This window comes from Sylvia atricapilla, chromosome 4 (genome assembly GCF_009819655.1).
Source record: "Sylvia atricapilla isolate bSylAtr1 chromosome 4, bSylAtr1.pri, whole genome shotgun sequence".
In the NCBI taxonomy this organism is placed as follows: domain Eukaryota; kingdom Metazoa; phylum Chordata; class Aves; order Passeriformes; family Sylviidae; genus Sylvia; species Sylvia atricapilla.
In genome coordinates this window covers 10,193,984-10,207,420 of record NC_089143.1, presented here as the reverse complement: position 1 = coordinate 10,207,420, position 13,437 = coordinate 10,193,984, and the positions used below count along the sequence as shown (strand labels likewise).

The 13,437-nt window shown below is 35.7% G+C and overlaps 1 protein-coding gene across 4 annotated transcripts in view; it reads left to right on the top strand.

The window, feature by feature from the left end:
* The window catches only part of KLHL5 (kelch like family member 5), a 51,441-nt gene that overhangs the window by 26,161 nt on the left and 11,843 nt on the right, over positions 1-13,437 (top strand). For 3 of the 4 annotated variants that reach the window (XM_066317108.1, XM_066317107.1, XM_066317111.1), the window contains 3 exons: positions 1,474-1,610; positions 2,404-2,600; positions 10,047-10,259. In XM_066317108.1, the coding sequence (XP_066173205.1) occupies positions 1,474-1,610; positions 2,404-2,600; positions 10,047-10,259 (547 nt within the window). The remainder of the gene's footprint in view (positions 1-1,473; positions 1,611-2,403; positions 2,601-10,046; positions 10,260-13,437) is intronic. The other variant, XM_066317109.1, reaches the window with a different exon arrangement.

Genomic DNA, 13,437 nt, shown 5'->3' with positions numbered 1-13,437 from the left:
TGGGAACCAGTATTTTCATTTAAATGCAGATTTCATTAACCTGAGGTTAAAATGCCTAGAAGTGATGCTTGAGCCCATCCTTGGCAGAAGTTTCTATTTTTTCTAGTCAGCCACAGAATAAATCTCATATTTCAATAACATAATTTCATTTTTCTTTAGAAGAACAGAACTTTGTTTCTTTTGACAAAACTTCAATCATACAAGGTGTTAATCTTTTTCCCTTGCGCTCATAACTCGACTCTGTTGCCTCAAGAACTAGAAGAAAAAGATTACCCTTTTTTTCTGTAAGTCTGTAAGCCTGACCAAATGGTCAATTATGAGAAAATTAACAAGAAAAATGTATTATGAAAGTGATTAGTCAAAATTTTATTACTTTGCCATTAAATAACTGAGACAGTTCCTTGTATTTCATTACTTTGTATATGTACCTGTAAATCCTCCCCTAAGGTGCTCACCTTTTCAATTAGTTTTGCTCTGTTTTGTGGTTCCTGATCTCTGTCATTTTAACACACCAGTATTAAACTGCCTGAAGTATTTGATTAATTGAATGTATGCATAGGGACTGTTTAATATATTTGCAGTAGGCTGTGTTCTTGGCCTTGCTGTTTGTATAGATCACGGTGTATACCAAGTGTATTTATACTGAATTCCCCATGGGCAAGGCAACAATGAACTGCTGCAGCACAAAAATTGATCCAAGCCACAAGGCCATCCCTGGAGGTGTCTTATTCCTCCTGAATAGTAATGGTAGGTTTCATATTCCTGCCTCATATAGTTTTCTCTTTAACCCCAGTTTCTGAACACATACTCACACATTTTGCAGAGTGGCATTATTATTTGTAGTGAGTGTTTTACTCTCAATAATCCAAAGAAATGTTTGTTGTGCATTAACATGTTAACTTAGTATTGTAAAATAGTCAGGATTGTTAAAAAAGGCTAAATACCTACCCACAAAATAGATTACTCAGCATCATCTCCTCATTTACTGTGACAAGTTTTGTTAACAGTATTAGTAATTGAATGTATATGTGTGCACCAAGAGTAAAAGCATTTTAAAGCATTTCAAAAAGGAGTGGTAAGTCATTCTTTCACATTTTAAAAAGCATCTAATGTAATATAAATGAAAGTCAAATGAATTTTATTTTTATTTAAATAATGTGTATTTATATTCCATTTCCAATTTAGGTGGATCTGGGGGTGATATGTCTGTGTTGGCTATTAAAAGTCATTGAGCTTTGAAAGGGTAATTAGTTTAGATCAGTAGCAAATGTAGGTTTAGTATCAGTATTTCATTATTCATACAGAGAAACTAGAGTATGGTGCACTTCGTGTCAATTTTTAAATGTTTTTCTCCCTACAGTGTTTCTTCAAAGGGCAAAGTAATGAATCATAAACTAACAAACATCAGGTTGACTAAGGTTTTTTTTCTTTTCTTCTCTGTTTCTCTCCTTTTCTCCTGCATGTCAAACTCAGATTGGTTCTCTCCTCTGTTTCGGACTACTTCGCAGCAATGTTCACTAATGATGTAAGGGAAGCAAGACAGGAAGAAATCAAGATGGAAGGTGTGGAGCCAAAGGCATTGTGGGCTCTGGTTCAATATGCATATACAGGTAATTGAAGTGAAAATGGGAATTTCATCTAATGACTTGTCCTCATGTGAGCATTGTATTCCATTCCTAGATTTCAAATGCTCTTTACAAATTTTTCACATTATTTAAATTCTTATAAATAAATAAATAAAAATAAAACATAGAATATCCTGGGTTGGAAGCAACCTGCAAGGATTCTCGAAGTCTAACTCCTAACCCTGCTCAGAACACCCCAGCAATCACACCCTGTGTCCCAGAGTGTTTTCCAAGCACTTCTTGAACTCTGTCAGGCTTGGTGCTGTGACCACTTCTCTGGGGTGGATCCTGTTCCAGTGCCAGCCACCCTCTGGGGGAAGAACCTTTTCCTAATGTCCAACCTAACCCCCTGACACAGCTTCAGGCCATTTCCTGGGGCAATTCCCATTCCAGTCAGCAGAGAGAGGAGATCAGTGCCTGCTTCTCCCCTTCCCTGGTGAGAAAGGTGTAGACAGCAATTAGGTCTCATTGCTGTTACCTGAGACAACCTGACAGGATAAAGTTTCTCTGATAATACTATATTCAGTTAGTTAACAAATTATGTGACTCTATTAAATGCATCATGACTGACAAAAAAAAGAATCTCATTAGGATTCCCTTTCCTTGCATCATTATAGATACTAATTTTGAAAACTGTTAGTTATCTAATGCTGAGGATGATGTTTCCTAAGCCTTCTATTCTGTCATAATCTGTAAGTAATTCTGTTGCCTTGGGGTTTCAGGGAATTTTTAAGACCATAAGAGCAAATTAATGTGATTTTCTTTTTGATATTACTAGGTCGCCTTGAATTAAAAGAAGATAACATTGAGTGCCTGTTGTCTACAGCTTGCCTCCTTCAGCTCTCTCAGGTTGTAGAAGCATGCTGTAAATTCCTAATGAAACAGCTTCACCCATCCAATTGCCTTGGAATCCGATCTTTTGCTGATGCACAGGGTTGCACTGACTTGCACAAGGTGGCTCACAATTACACAATGGTAGGTTGTTAAATTAAGTGTCACCTGCTTTGTTTAGTAAGGAAAATACAGAATGTTTTCCTAAATACAATACTAATGTTTTTCCCCCAGAAAGCCTTCATCGTTTTCAAACAAGAATGCTCCTATGTTCCCATGATGAAAAATTACAAAATAACTGCTAAGTTGCTGGTTTAGAGTTGGAAGGAAACACACAAGCATTAATGTAACAGAAATGGGATTATGCATTTAATAAAATATTGCAAAATCTTGTTCTTTCTGACAGTCAAAAACTGCAGATGTCATACTGGGCAAGCTGCCATCACCTATTCCAAAATTACACATTACTAAATGGAAATGTAGAGGTTTTTTCCTAATGAACTGGAGTAATCAGATTCTGAGTTATACTTGGGGTATGAATGTGGACATTCAGCAATGTAGATTCTGCATTATCCTTAATAACTTAGCAATGGGATGTCAGGCATCAAAGAATTTAACCTTAGGCTAGGTAGTATATGAGTAAGTACAAATTTGCCAGTTATATTTTTGAGATAACTCACAGAAACTCAGACCTATCAGCTTAAGTAAACTTCATCTGCTTAACAGTCATCCTTTGATTTTAATACAAACTGTTCTTTTTTTCTTCTCAAAAGAGTATTTTAGTAAAGTTATCAGAAGAAGGCTGGAGAGCTATCTCTGAAGATAGCTCAGTTCATCTGCTCTTTGCAGTTTTGTGAGGCATTTTGCTCACTTGTTGATGAAATTTTGCCTAAGTATGCTCTTGGGATCTGAATGAGGGCATGTAGATACTACATAAGAGATGTGGGAATGAAGACAGTAGTTAATTTGCTTGTGTGTCATGGCATTACCTTGCCATTAAGATACTGGCTTAGATCCAAGAGTTGTAATTTATGTCTTGTAATTAGTATTAAAAATCTATGGGTCTTCCTCTTGCTGCCTTAGGTTTAAAATAATTTTTCTTAAAAATTACTTCTTCTTGGCTTAAAATTAATCTAGTTTAGTATAAATTGCAGTCTAAGATAGAGGTGTATTAAACAAAAATATTGTTTAATAAACAATATTTTATTAAATGCATAATCCCATTTCTGTTACATTAATGCTTGTGTGTTTCCTTCCAACTTTTCATATACAAGACAAAGTTCTTCCACAGTGAATGGATCTCTCACATATTTAATATCATGGACACACAGATTTACTGAGGCAGATCAACAAATAATGTGCAGATTGTAACTTATGTTTCTATTCTTGGTCTCCATTATTGCACAAACAAAAATAAGGAGATTGCAGTTAGGTAGAATGTGCAATGAAACAGTAAAGTAGATGTGGCTTATGCCTTTGAGGAGTATTACAATTTATGTTGAGTGAGACCAGTGATAGAAAAAATATGTGAAAAGAGAAACTCCCTCCTCTGACCTACTTGTTCTTTTTCAGAATAAGCATGTATTTTGGTCTGGGCTATTGTCATGTCCTTTATAAGTGAACTGCCAAGATCAGAATAGTAAGAATTATTCAACTAATGCATCCTTAAAGGGGAATGTTGGCATTCCAGTCTTAGTATTCTGACTGGCAATTCATGACTTAGAGCAAAAAGGGACTGTGAACTTTCTAAAAGCCATTCCTTTGCAGCACCTATCTTTCTTTTCTTCAGACCAGAGAAAAGTAGTTCTGTGCCTTTTGGCTGTTGTTTACTTCAGTGGCAAAATTGTTGCTTTTAAGGCTTTGATGTGAATGAAATTCTAATTAGGTGGATTTTAAAAAGCCATTTTCAAACCTAATTAGTTGTGCTAGATGGATTTTTCCCAAGGCCTCTTTTAATGTTGTTTAGTTCCAACAGAGACATTAAATTGAATTTTAGTAATAATGAGTAATAGAGAAGCAGCTTCTTTATTTTGAAATGAATGTTGCTATGGAAACTGCATAGAAATGTATAGTCCAATTGAATCTTCAATTAAAATAAATCCCCAAGTAATTTCATTTGTTTAAAAGCTGTTTGAAAAAAGAAAATGTTCAACACTAATAAGTGCTAGGTACTTGATGCTCTTTCCATTAAGAAGTATGAGTGTAAGGGTTAAGTACACCTGTAGTAGCTGGCAAAATTCTCTTTGTTATAATGGGGAATTATTTTTATGCTGCATTGGGCTGCATAGAACAGTGTGGGATTATACTGAGTACACTTTACAGTTCTTTATAGTTTATGGTTCTTTTAAAATACTTGAAGGTAGTGAATAGTATAAAATACTTAAATTTTAATTTGCACATGTTGTTTTCTATGTTGTTTTTGACAGAAAAAAAACCCTGATTGCCATCTAATATTTTTACAAGTAAAACAACTTCTCAGTTTTAAAAGTTTTTATGACACACATAATAAGTTTGTAATCATCTTACCTGCTTCATTAAAATACCTTTTTACATGAAGATGTGAAATTCAGGTAAAATTAATAGTTGTTTAAACTGGAGGGTGAATCAGTGAGTTACCCCATTAGATCTGCCTCTATTAATAGGGTTCTTCTGCCTGAGTAAAGTACATTAGTCATTGGAAAGCATCACTGATTTAAAAAAAAATATTAAGAAGGACTTGAACACTGCATTTCTTCATATTATAGATGTGTATTATGCTAAAAGGACTGAAGTGTTGCATTACTTTATTGCTTACTGTGTTGACACTTGATAAGTTGTTTTGACAGAGGGGAACAGTTTATCAAAAATGGTCAATTACTGGCATTACAAGCTTAAGCTTAAAAAGTCCTCAAGATACATGAAGTGAAACATGAAATGAACTGAAGTGATTAGTAGTGGATTTAATGCTGTATAAAGAGCAACTTTACACATCACAGTTTTTAAAATAGAGTTGATAGAATCCTGAAATGTATCTGATTAAAGATATCTTTTGAACAAAGGCTATCCTGTTTTGCTGTTGTTCATATATAGTATTTGGGGCATACAATTATAAATGTAGCAATTTTATTAGACTGGCCAGTATTTTATCTGTTTGCTTCAACAAATTTGTAAGGACATTTTTGCACAAAATGCCTTCTGCTCATTTTATTGCTGTCTTCAAAGTCAGAACAAACACCCCTTTTTGACATCTTGTTTGTTTGAAACAGTTGATAGTGTACCTTGAATGAAAGCCAATAGTTCCTTTTCCATGAAAAAATAAACAAAAAGGAAGTTAATACTTTGAGATAAGGAAAAGCTAGCCTGTGTTATTTCCAGAACATGAAATATCTGTTGTAACTAGTGAGGTGTTCTTACGTAAGTGTCAGTAGCTTCTTCAGTAGCCAGATTTTAACTTTCTGATTTACACCTAAAAAAGAAAGAGCAGACATTTGAAACTTTATGTGTGATAGTGCCTGAGTTAGTCCCTGTGTAATCATTGTTGCTCAGCTGTGCATGCTTAAAGCAGAGTGAAAAGTCATTTTGATTTTCACCAGAAGTCTTCAGAAAGTTCATGAGCAGTGATAGTATTACAAGATTCAGATAAATTTAGTTTCAGAATTTGTGTGATTTCTGATCAAACCAATGGATGTATAAAAAGAAAAACTTAAAAGAACAGAGTAATAGATTGAGTCCAAGCACAGAAACTAGGTGGTTTTGCAGAAGAAAAAGTATGGCAAACTTAGACTTGCTTTCTTCTGTAAGGCAGTAAGTAGTTGGGTAACAAAAAGTCATGGAGTTACGATTTGAAATAAAAGAATTAAAGGAGAATAATTTGTCTTTTTTTTTTTCCTTGCAACAACCGGGATAGCTTTTTCTTTTGTTAGTGAGGAGCATGAAGAAAGAAGACATTTAAATGCTTTTTGTCCATAAAGAGCCAGAACCAAAGATTGTCATAGTGCCTAAAACAAGGGTTTACATTCTTGCACCTGAAATTGCAGTCCAAAATATCCTGCTCAGTAATCAGCTGACTTAGAATATACTGATTCACTTTCTTTTTACCTGTGAAAACCCAACATATTTTTGTCTTTCAAGTTCCCTCAGTCCTGTCTAGCACAATAGATCAGTACTGCCTTTTTTAGACTGAACAGGTTTCTGAATGCTGCTGAGCCTGTTTTGGAATCCTGAAACAGTGCAACGAGGAGTCAAGCTACAATAGCTGTACTCTAAACAAACCCTGCACACAATGCAAGTATTAGGTTGGTTGATTGTTTAACACATCAGTCAAATCTGAGTAAAAGTGTAAAGTAGGTGGTATCTGACAGCTATTTGACTATTAATAGTTTACCAGGAATTCAGCTCAGTTCTTAGTGAATTCATACTTAGTTGACCAGTGGACTGAAGCAGTCAGCAGACAAAATAACATTTCCTGTTTGCTCTTGCTTTTTGGTTGCCCAAGTTCAGAGTTTAGGCAGAGCCCTGTGTTTAGAGCTGCCCATTGGGCAGCCTCAGTCCCTCTCAACCTCCAGGTGTCTGATTCTCTCCAAGGTTTTCATCCTTCTGACACAGTTTGCAGGGAGACCAACCCCCTCACTGCATCCCACTGTAGGAATTAAGTATAATTTAGAAATGCACATAATAACATCTTATTTTTTTATGTGCTCCTAATATTTTTTTGCTCTGTACCAAGTCCAAGGCAGATCTGTGGTTAAGGGTACGAGTATTACTCACTCTGCAGTTGCTGAAGAATGAATTTGAGGTTATGATGTGAATGAGCAGTACCCAGCATTGAGCATGAGGACTGAGTGTCCCTGTCTTGGTTTACACATTCGCCTCAGGCTACTTATTTGATAAAGTTCCCAAGCTCTTTGAGGAGGTAATTTTGGGGTAGGGAAATTCTGTATTCTTTCAGGACCAGAAAGGGATTGAAACTGCAGACGGTTTGTTCTCTGAAACATCCTGTTCTTCTGCAGAGAGTTCCCATAACAAGGACAGAAAAGGCTAATGAGGAGGTTAAGAATGCTAGGAGATACACTGGCTCTTTCTTTTGTCTTCAGAAACTCTGTCTGTAAAGGAAGAGGAATTTTCAGATTCTGATTATAAAAAAAACCCAGACATAGGACAGAGAGTGCTGTATTCCCAGTGGAATGCTTTGATACTGTGCTCAAAAGGAGTCTCTGCTTTAAAAATAGAATGGGAGCAAGAGGAAATTGAACTTGTTTCCATCAGAAAGCAATGGTCTGCAAGCAACAAGAAGGAAAATCAGGCTTTTCATACATTACAACTGTTGAAGTGATGAAATCCAGTTGGAAAAAAGCTTTCCAGAGAGGATCCCTGATTGACTTATGGGGGATCAGCTTGTTGTTGCCTCCAGAGACAAAAGAACTTTTCATGCAAGTGCTTTCCCCTTCCTCTTCCTGTGATCTGGATAGACAATTTGAAAAGTTTAAGGTAGTAAGTGTTGGTGTTTCTCTTTGTCAGTGCTCACTGCATGTTCATTCAGCAAAACTAAAAGCACAGCTCCAGCTTGCATACTGTCTAGGAAAAAGAACCAACAAAAAAGCAGCCAGTGGAAAAAATGAACTCAGTGGAATATGAATTCCTGTGAACTGCATGTTTAAACTGTGGAAATAGTTTTGATCACTTCTCAGAGTCAATCTTACTGCCAGGCATTTAATATCAGAGTAAAATAAATAGCAAGGCATGTGTACTGCTTCTGAATATTGGTACAGTCCTTTCACTGTTTTTAATTCATATATTTGTTAATTTGGACTTTTATTTTGTAATACAAATAGTTAAATTAATGAAAGAGGAAAAGACAATTTTCTCTCCCTTCTATTCTACTATAGCTTTCACTTGGAAGTACTTTTTTTGTGTAGACAGTTGGATCTTTGTTGTAGGAAAGCTTTTCAGATATTATATATTTTCAGTTATTAAATGTAAAAGTTTTCTTTCCAAATTCTATCCACAAGTAGAATTATTTACACTGATAACAGTTTCAGTTATTTTCCTGATTTCCAGAATTACCCATGGAGTGGAGTAACTTTGATCTTTCCCTTTACATATCTTGTAGCCTTTTTATATACATCTGGCTTTCATGTAAGATGGACTGTTTACACCTAATTAGTTTTTTCCTCTTAGTTCTGAGGGGTTTTTTTATTAGTCAGTGTCTTTGGAGTACAGAGGTATAGCTTTGAAAGTATTAGACCAAGCAATAAAAAATGAAGTATTAACTCTTTTGCTTTGTTGTCATGATGCCCATTGCATATATAATGCCAAACTGTACTGTCTTTTTTTTTTTGCAATTTTAAATACTAAATTCATGCCTGTTTAGGCGTCTAATCTACAGGTTTTTTTATTAGCATGCAATTCTTTCTTTTTAAATTGTTAAATAAGACACTAAGTAAGGCTGATTTTCATATTAGGTCCAGTCAGATTTCCAGGTTTATGGATCTAACACATTTTGTTCTCCAGGTGTTTTAGAGGTGCATATGATAGCAGAGCAAAACCAGCATACCATTAGTTGGCTATCTAGCAATCCACAGTGCATTTAATAAATCAATTGTAACACTGTTATTATCATGAAGTTACTCTCAGTCTTGAGAGTGAATTTAAGTGGAGTTTGAGTTACCAAAATACAAGAGTATATTGTGATTTTACTTTTCTGCCTTTGCATTGCTATGCTTTGCTGCCCTGTAAAGTTATATGAGGAGAGAGGATAGACACCATTTTCTGTTACATTCAGGTTTTTCACTGTAAATTCATGGTGCTGATTGTGTTTCTACATACTTCTGCTATTTCAGCCTAAAATGGTCAAAATCCTTACAGAATATGCTGCAAGTCCTCATATTATGAAATAATCAGATATCAGTATAGGATATGTTACATATTATGAATTTCTCATTTTGAAGTAAGGATTTGTTGCTGAAAATAACAGGATGAAAGTTAGAAGATTGAATCCTATCAGAATAAATATTGTCAGTGTAGCAAGGCATGTGTAATATCGTGCATTCTTTGTATGTTTTGCTCCCCAGTCAAATCAGATCAATTGTATAAAACCTATGAAATAGCAAAATAAACTTAAAATAATCCCTTTTAAATCAACAATAAAATTGTTAGTGTTGCTTATTCCTTCTGAAAACTTACTGCCACATTTTCATCTTGCAGTAATGGAAACAGTTACATGTGCCCAGTTGTTGTAGTGTGTTGTGCTCTTTGCTTGACAACAGGAACAAACCACATCTTTTTAACTGTGCTTCAGAAAGTATTTCTTCACTCTGCAGTGCCAAGATAGTAACACCCACAACCTGTAGCTCATTTCTGTCTGTACACTTCCCTCGGTTGTTTCAGCACATCTGTCTGTGAGACTTGAGTGACTGAGTTGGGGAAATGATCAGGAGTGAAAATAATTCAGCACTTTAACGACGTTTTTGGTCTTCCTCCTGAGTCAGTATTCCAGTGGGACAACTGAGAGATGGCATGAAGGGAGGGAAAAGAGGGGAGGATACAGCAGGCTTTGCATAAAATATCTTCAAATTATGATCTTGCCTCTATTAAAATACTTTTCTTTTTCAGGAAAACTTCATGGAAGTAATTAGAAATCAGGAATTTCTGTTATTGCCAGCCACTGAAATTGCTAAGCTTTTAGCAAGTGATGACATGAATATTCCTAATGAAGAAACTATACTGAATGCACTACTTACGTGGGTTCGACATGATTTGGAACAGAGAAGGAAAGATCTCAGTAAACTCCTGGCTTACATTAGACTGCCTCTGCTTGCTCCACAAGTAAATTGTTCAGTTTCTCTCTAGTTTGTATACTGGTTACAGTGGGCATAATGTCTTCAGCATAAATATATTCATAGTGACAAATCATAAAGTTTATAGTGATCTGGATTCTTAGAGCTGCATGTAAGAAGTTAGAGTGTTGTCTATAGTGATAGACACAGACACAGATAGTTTGTGTCTGTGAACTGCAACATATTCTGATCCTAGGACACAAGAAGGGGTGGAGCTTCTAGAAAAAGTTGTTTTTCTTGCCTATAAAAATGCTTGTCAAGGATATCTTAGTCACTAGAAGCTGTGACCTTTTTAAATTTCTTCTGTATTGAACTTGTGCAGTTTATTTGGTTCATTATATTTCCTTCATATAGAAGTAGCTAGTATTGTAGTTTGAATTAATTGTTTGGAGTGGTTTTTCTTCTATTAATTCTTGATAGGCCATCATTGGGTACTTGTTCTTTCCAGTCAATACTTTTACTCCTTCTTGGACATTAACAGGAATTGTTGGGGAAGCTTTGGGCTCAGTTTGTTTAAATAGTTGTGAATTAGTTTTCCTAGTCCTGTAGGAATGACAACTCTCATTAGTCTTGTGCTGACTCCCCCAAAGGAAGGGATGCCCTGCAGAGAGACCTCGACAGATTAGAGGGCCGGGCAATCATCAGCTGTAGGAAGTTTAACAAGGAAAAGTGCCAGACTCTGCAAATGGCACGGGGCAACCCTGGATGTACAGACAGACTGGGGAATGAGATGCTGGAAAGCAGTGACATGGAAAGGGACCTGGGGGTCCTGGTCAGTGGCAAGATGAACATGAGTCAGCAGTGCCCTGGCAGCCAGGAGGGACAACCCTGTCCTGGGGTGCATCAGGCACAGCATCACAGCCAGGCAAGGGCCCTGCTCTGCTCTGCACTGGTACAACCTCATCTTGAGCCTTGTGTGCAGTTTTGGGCACCAGATATGAGAAGGATCTAAAGCTGTTAGAAAGTGTCAAAAGGAGGGTAACAAAGATGGTGAAGGGCCTTGAGGGGAAGCTCTCAAATATAAGGAGTGGCTGAGGGCACTTGGGTTGTTCAGCCTGGAGAAGAGGAGACTAAGGGGAGACCTCATGGAAGTTACGACTCCCTTCTGAGGGAATGAGGAGGAGGGGCACCCACTGATCTCTTCTCTGTGGTACCCAAAGACATGACCTGAGGGAATGACCTGCAGTTGTATCAGTACAGATTTAGGTTGGATATTAGGAAAATGTTCTTCTCTTAGAGAGTGGTTGGGCACTGGAACAGGCTCTCTTGGGAAGTGGTCACAGCACCAAGCCTTTACAGAGTTCAAGAAGTGTTTGAACAATGCTCTTAGGCACAGGATGTGACCCTTGGGGATGTCCTGTGGGGTGCTGTCAGTTGGAGTCGGTGATCCTTGTGGGTCTCTTCCAACTCCACTTATTTTGTAATTCTGGGATGTAGTACCTGATAGCAGGTTTGTAAACTAGGTTTGATTGTTTTTTTATTTCTTTTTCCTTTCTTCTCTTTCCTTGCTGGACCTTCTTTAGTAATATTTAATATTTACTATATAGTCAAAGGATTTTGTGTTATGATTTTCATTCTGTTTAGTGAGAATTCGCTCTTAAATGAAGAAAATAGGATTTTTATGGAACCTGAATAGTAAGTAAAATTCATTAACACAAGAAAAATAGAATTCAATTAATTCATAGTGATAAATCAAATGCACTACATTCTGTGTATTACTTCTAATCTGATGTCCTCTTGCTGGATAGTAAGATTCTCTTATGCAAGCATTTTTGTATTTATTTCCATACTGATTATTATATATTCAAAAGTGGGATTTTCTCAGTTGTGGCCTTGACTTTGTAATTCACTTTTTCTAGAAACAATTCAGTGTAAGGCAATTGACAAGGAAGAAATCAATCTTTTGTTGAACATTTAATTAATTGATAACTAAGTAACCCCTGCTGCATTCCTTTTATTTAATTGGCTGTCATTGAAACATCTTTAGAAAGTGAAATTACAGAATATATGCCAGAAATATGTACTGAAATCAAATTATGTCCACTCAGTAACTGATTAGAAAAATAGCAAGATGAAATACAAAAGCAAAATTATATTTTACTTATTTTATGTTTAATTTTTCATCTCATCTCCAAATATATACTCATATTTCTAAAACAAGATTTTTCTGTTACGTTTTATTTATTACTTTCTTTAACAAAAGTGTTAGAGCTTTGATTTTAATATGGAAACATAGTAGATGAGTAAACTAATAAGTTTAGTACCCAAAATAGTCTTAATATTTTCAGAATTGTGTTTTTCTTCATGATCGTGTGACATTATATATAACATAAACAGGAAGTATAACATAAAAGCTTTTTAGTTTTATGGTTGATGAGTTAAAGGTGTTTGAAAGAAATTAAATTCGAAAATTTAACAACTTGCTGAAACCAAAAGCATTGCAAGCAGAGAGGCAGATGCACTTAAAAAGAATCTTCAGGAAATACTGTAAAACTGTAGCACTGGAAGCAAAAAAATTGTAAGTAATTGTTAGTTTTATTGGTTGGTTTTATTCATCTCTTTTTAGACAGCATTCTGACATCTCTCTGGTTTTAATGCAAACAGTGTCCTAAATATTCGTATGTTTCTTTTTCCTAAAGATGAGTATTTGTCAGCCTCTTAAGCTGTAAGGTGGCTGTGATAAATAATGAAAAAGATGATTTAGCAATTTCTGAATTACAAGATGGCTTACATTCCTTTTAGACAGAAATTCTTAGTACTGGAGTGTCCACACTACCATTCTCCTTATCAGATTTGCAGTTACTATGATTTCATGCTAACATGTCATTTGTAAATGCTGTTAGAAATGTTTTTAGCACAAGGACCTATGTAAATAATAAAACTTGGGAAAAATGTACTTTTAGTAAACCCATTCTAAGTTCTTTGAGTGAGGAATAATTATAGTAGTTTTAGTTTCAAGCGCCTGCAGGCTAGATTGCATTTCTTTTGAAATGAAATGCTTTCAGAGACTGTCACTCTGCTGTGAGAATTTCTTTATAGGTTGAGTGGGTTAGAAACCGTAGAAAATGAAGGTTGCATCTTGTTGTTGCAGAACTCATATTCACACATAGTGTTGCTTTAAATATTATATGCTGCTTGTCCATCAGAAAAATATATTGAAAGTCTGG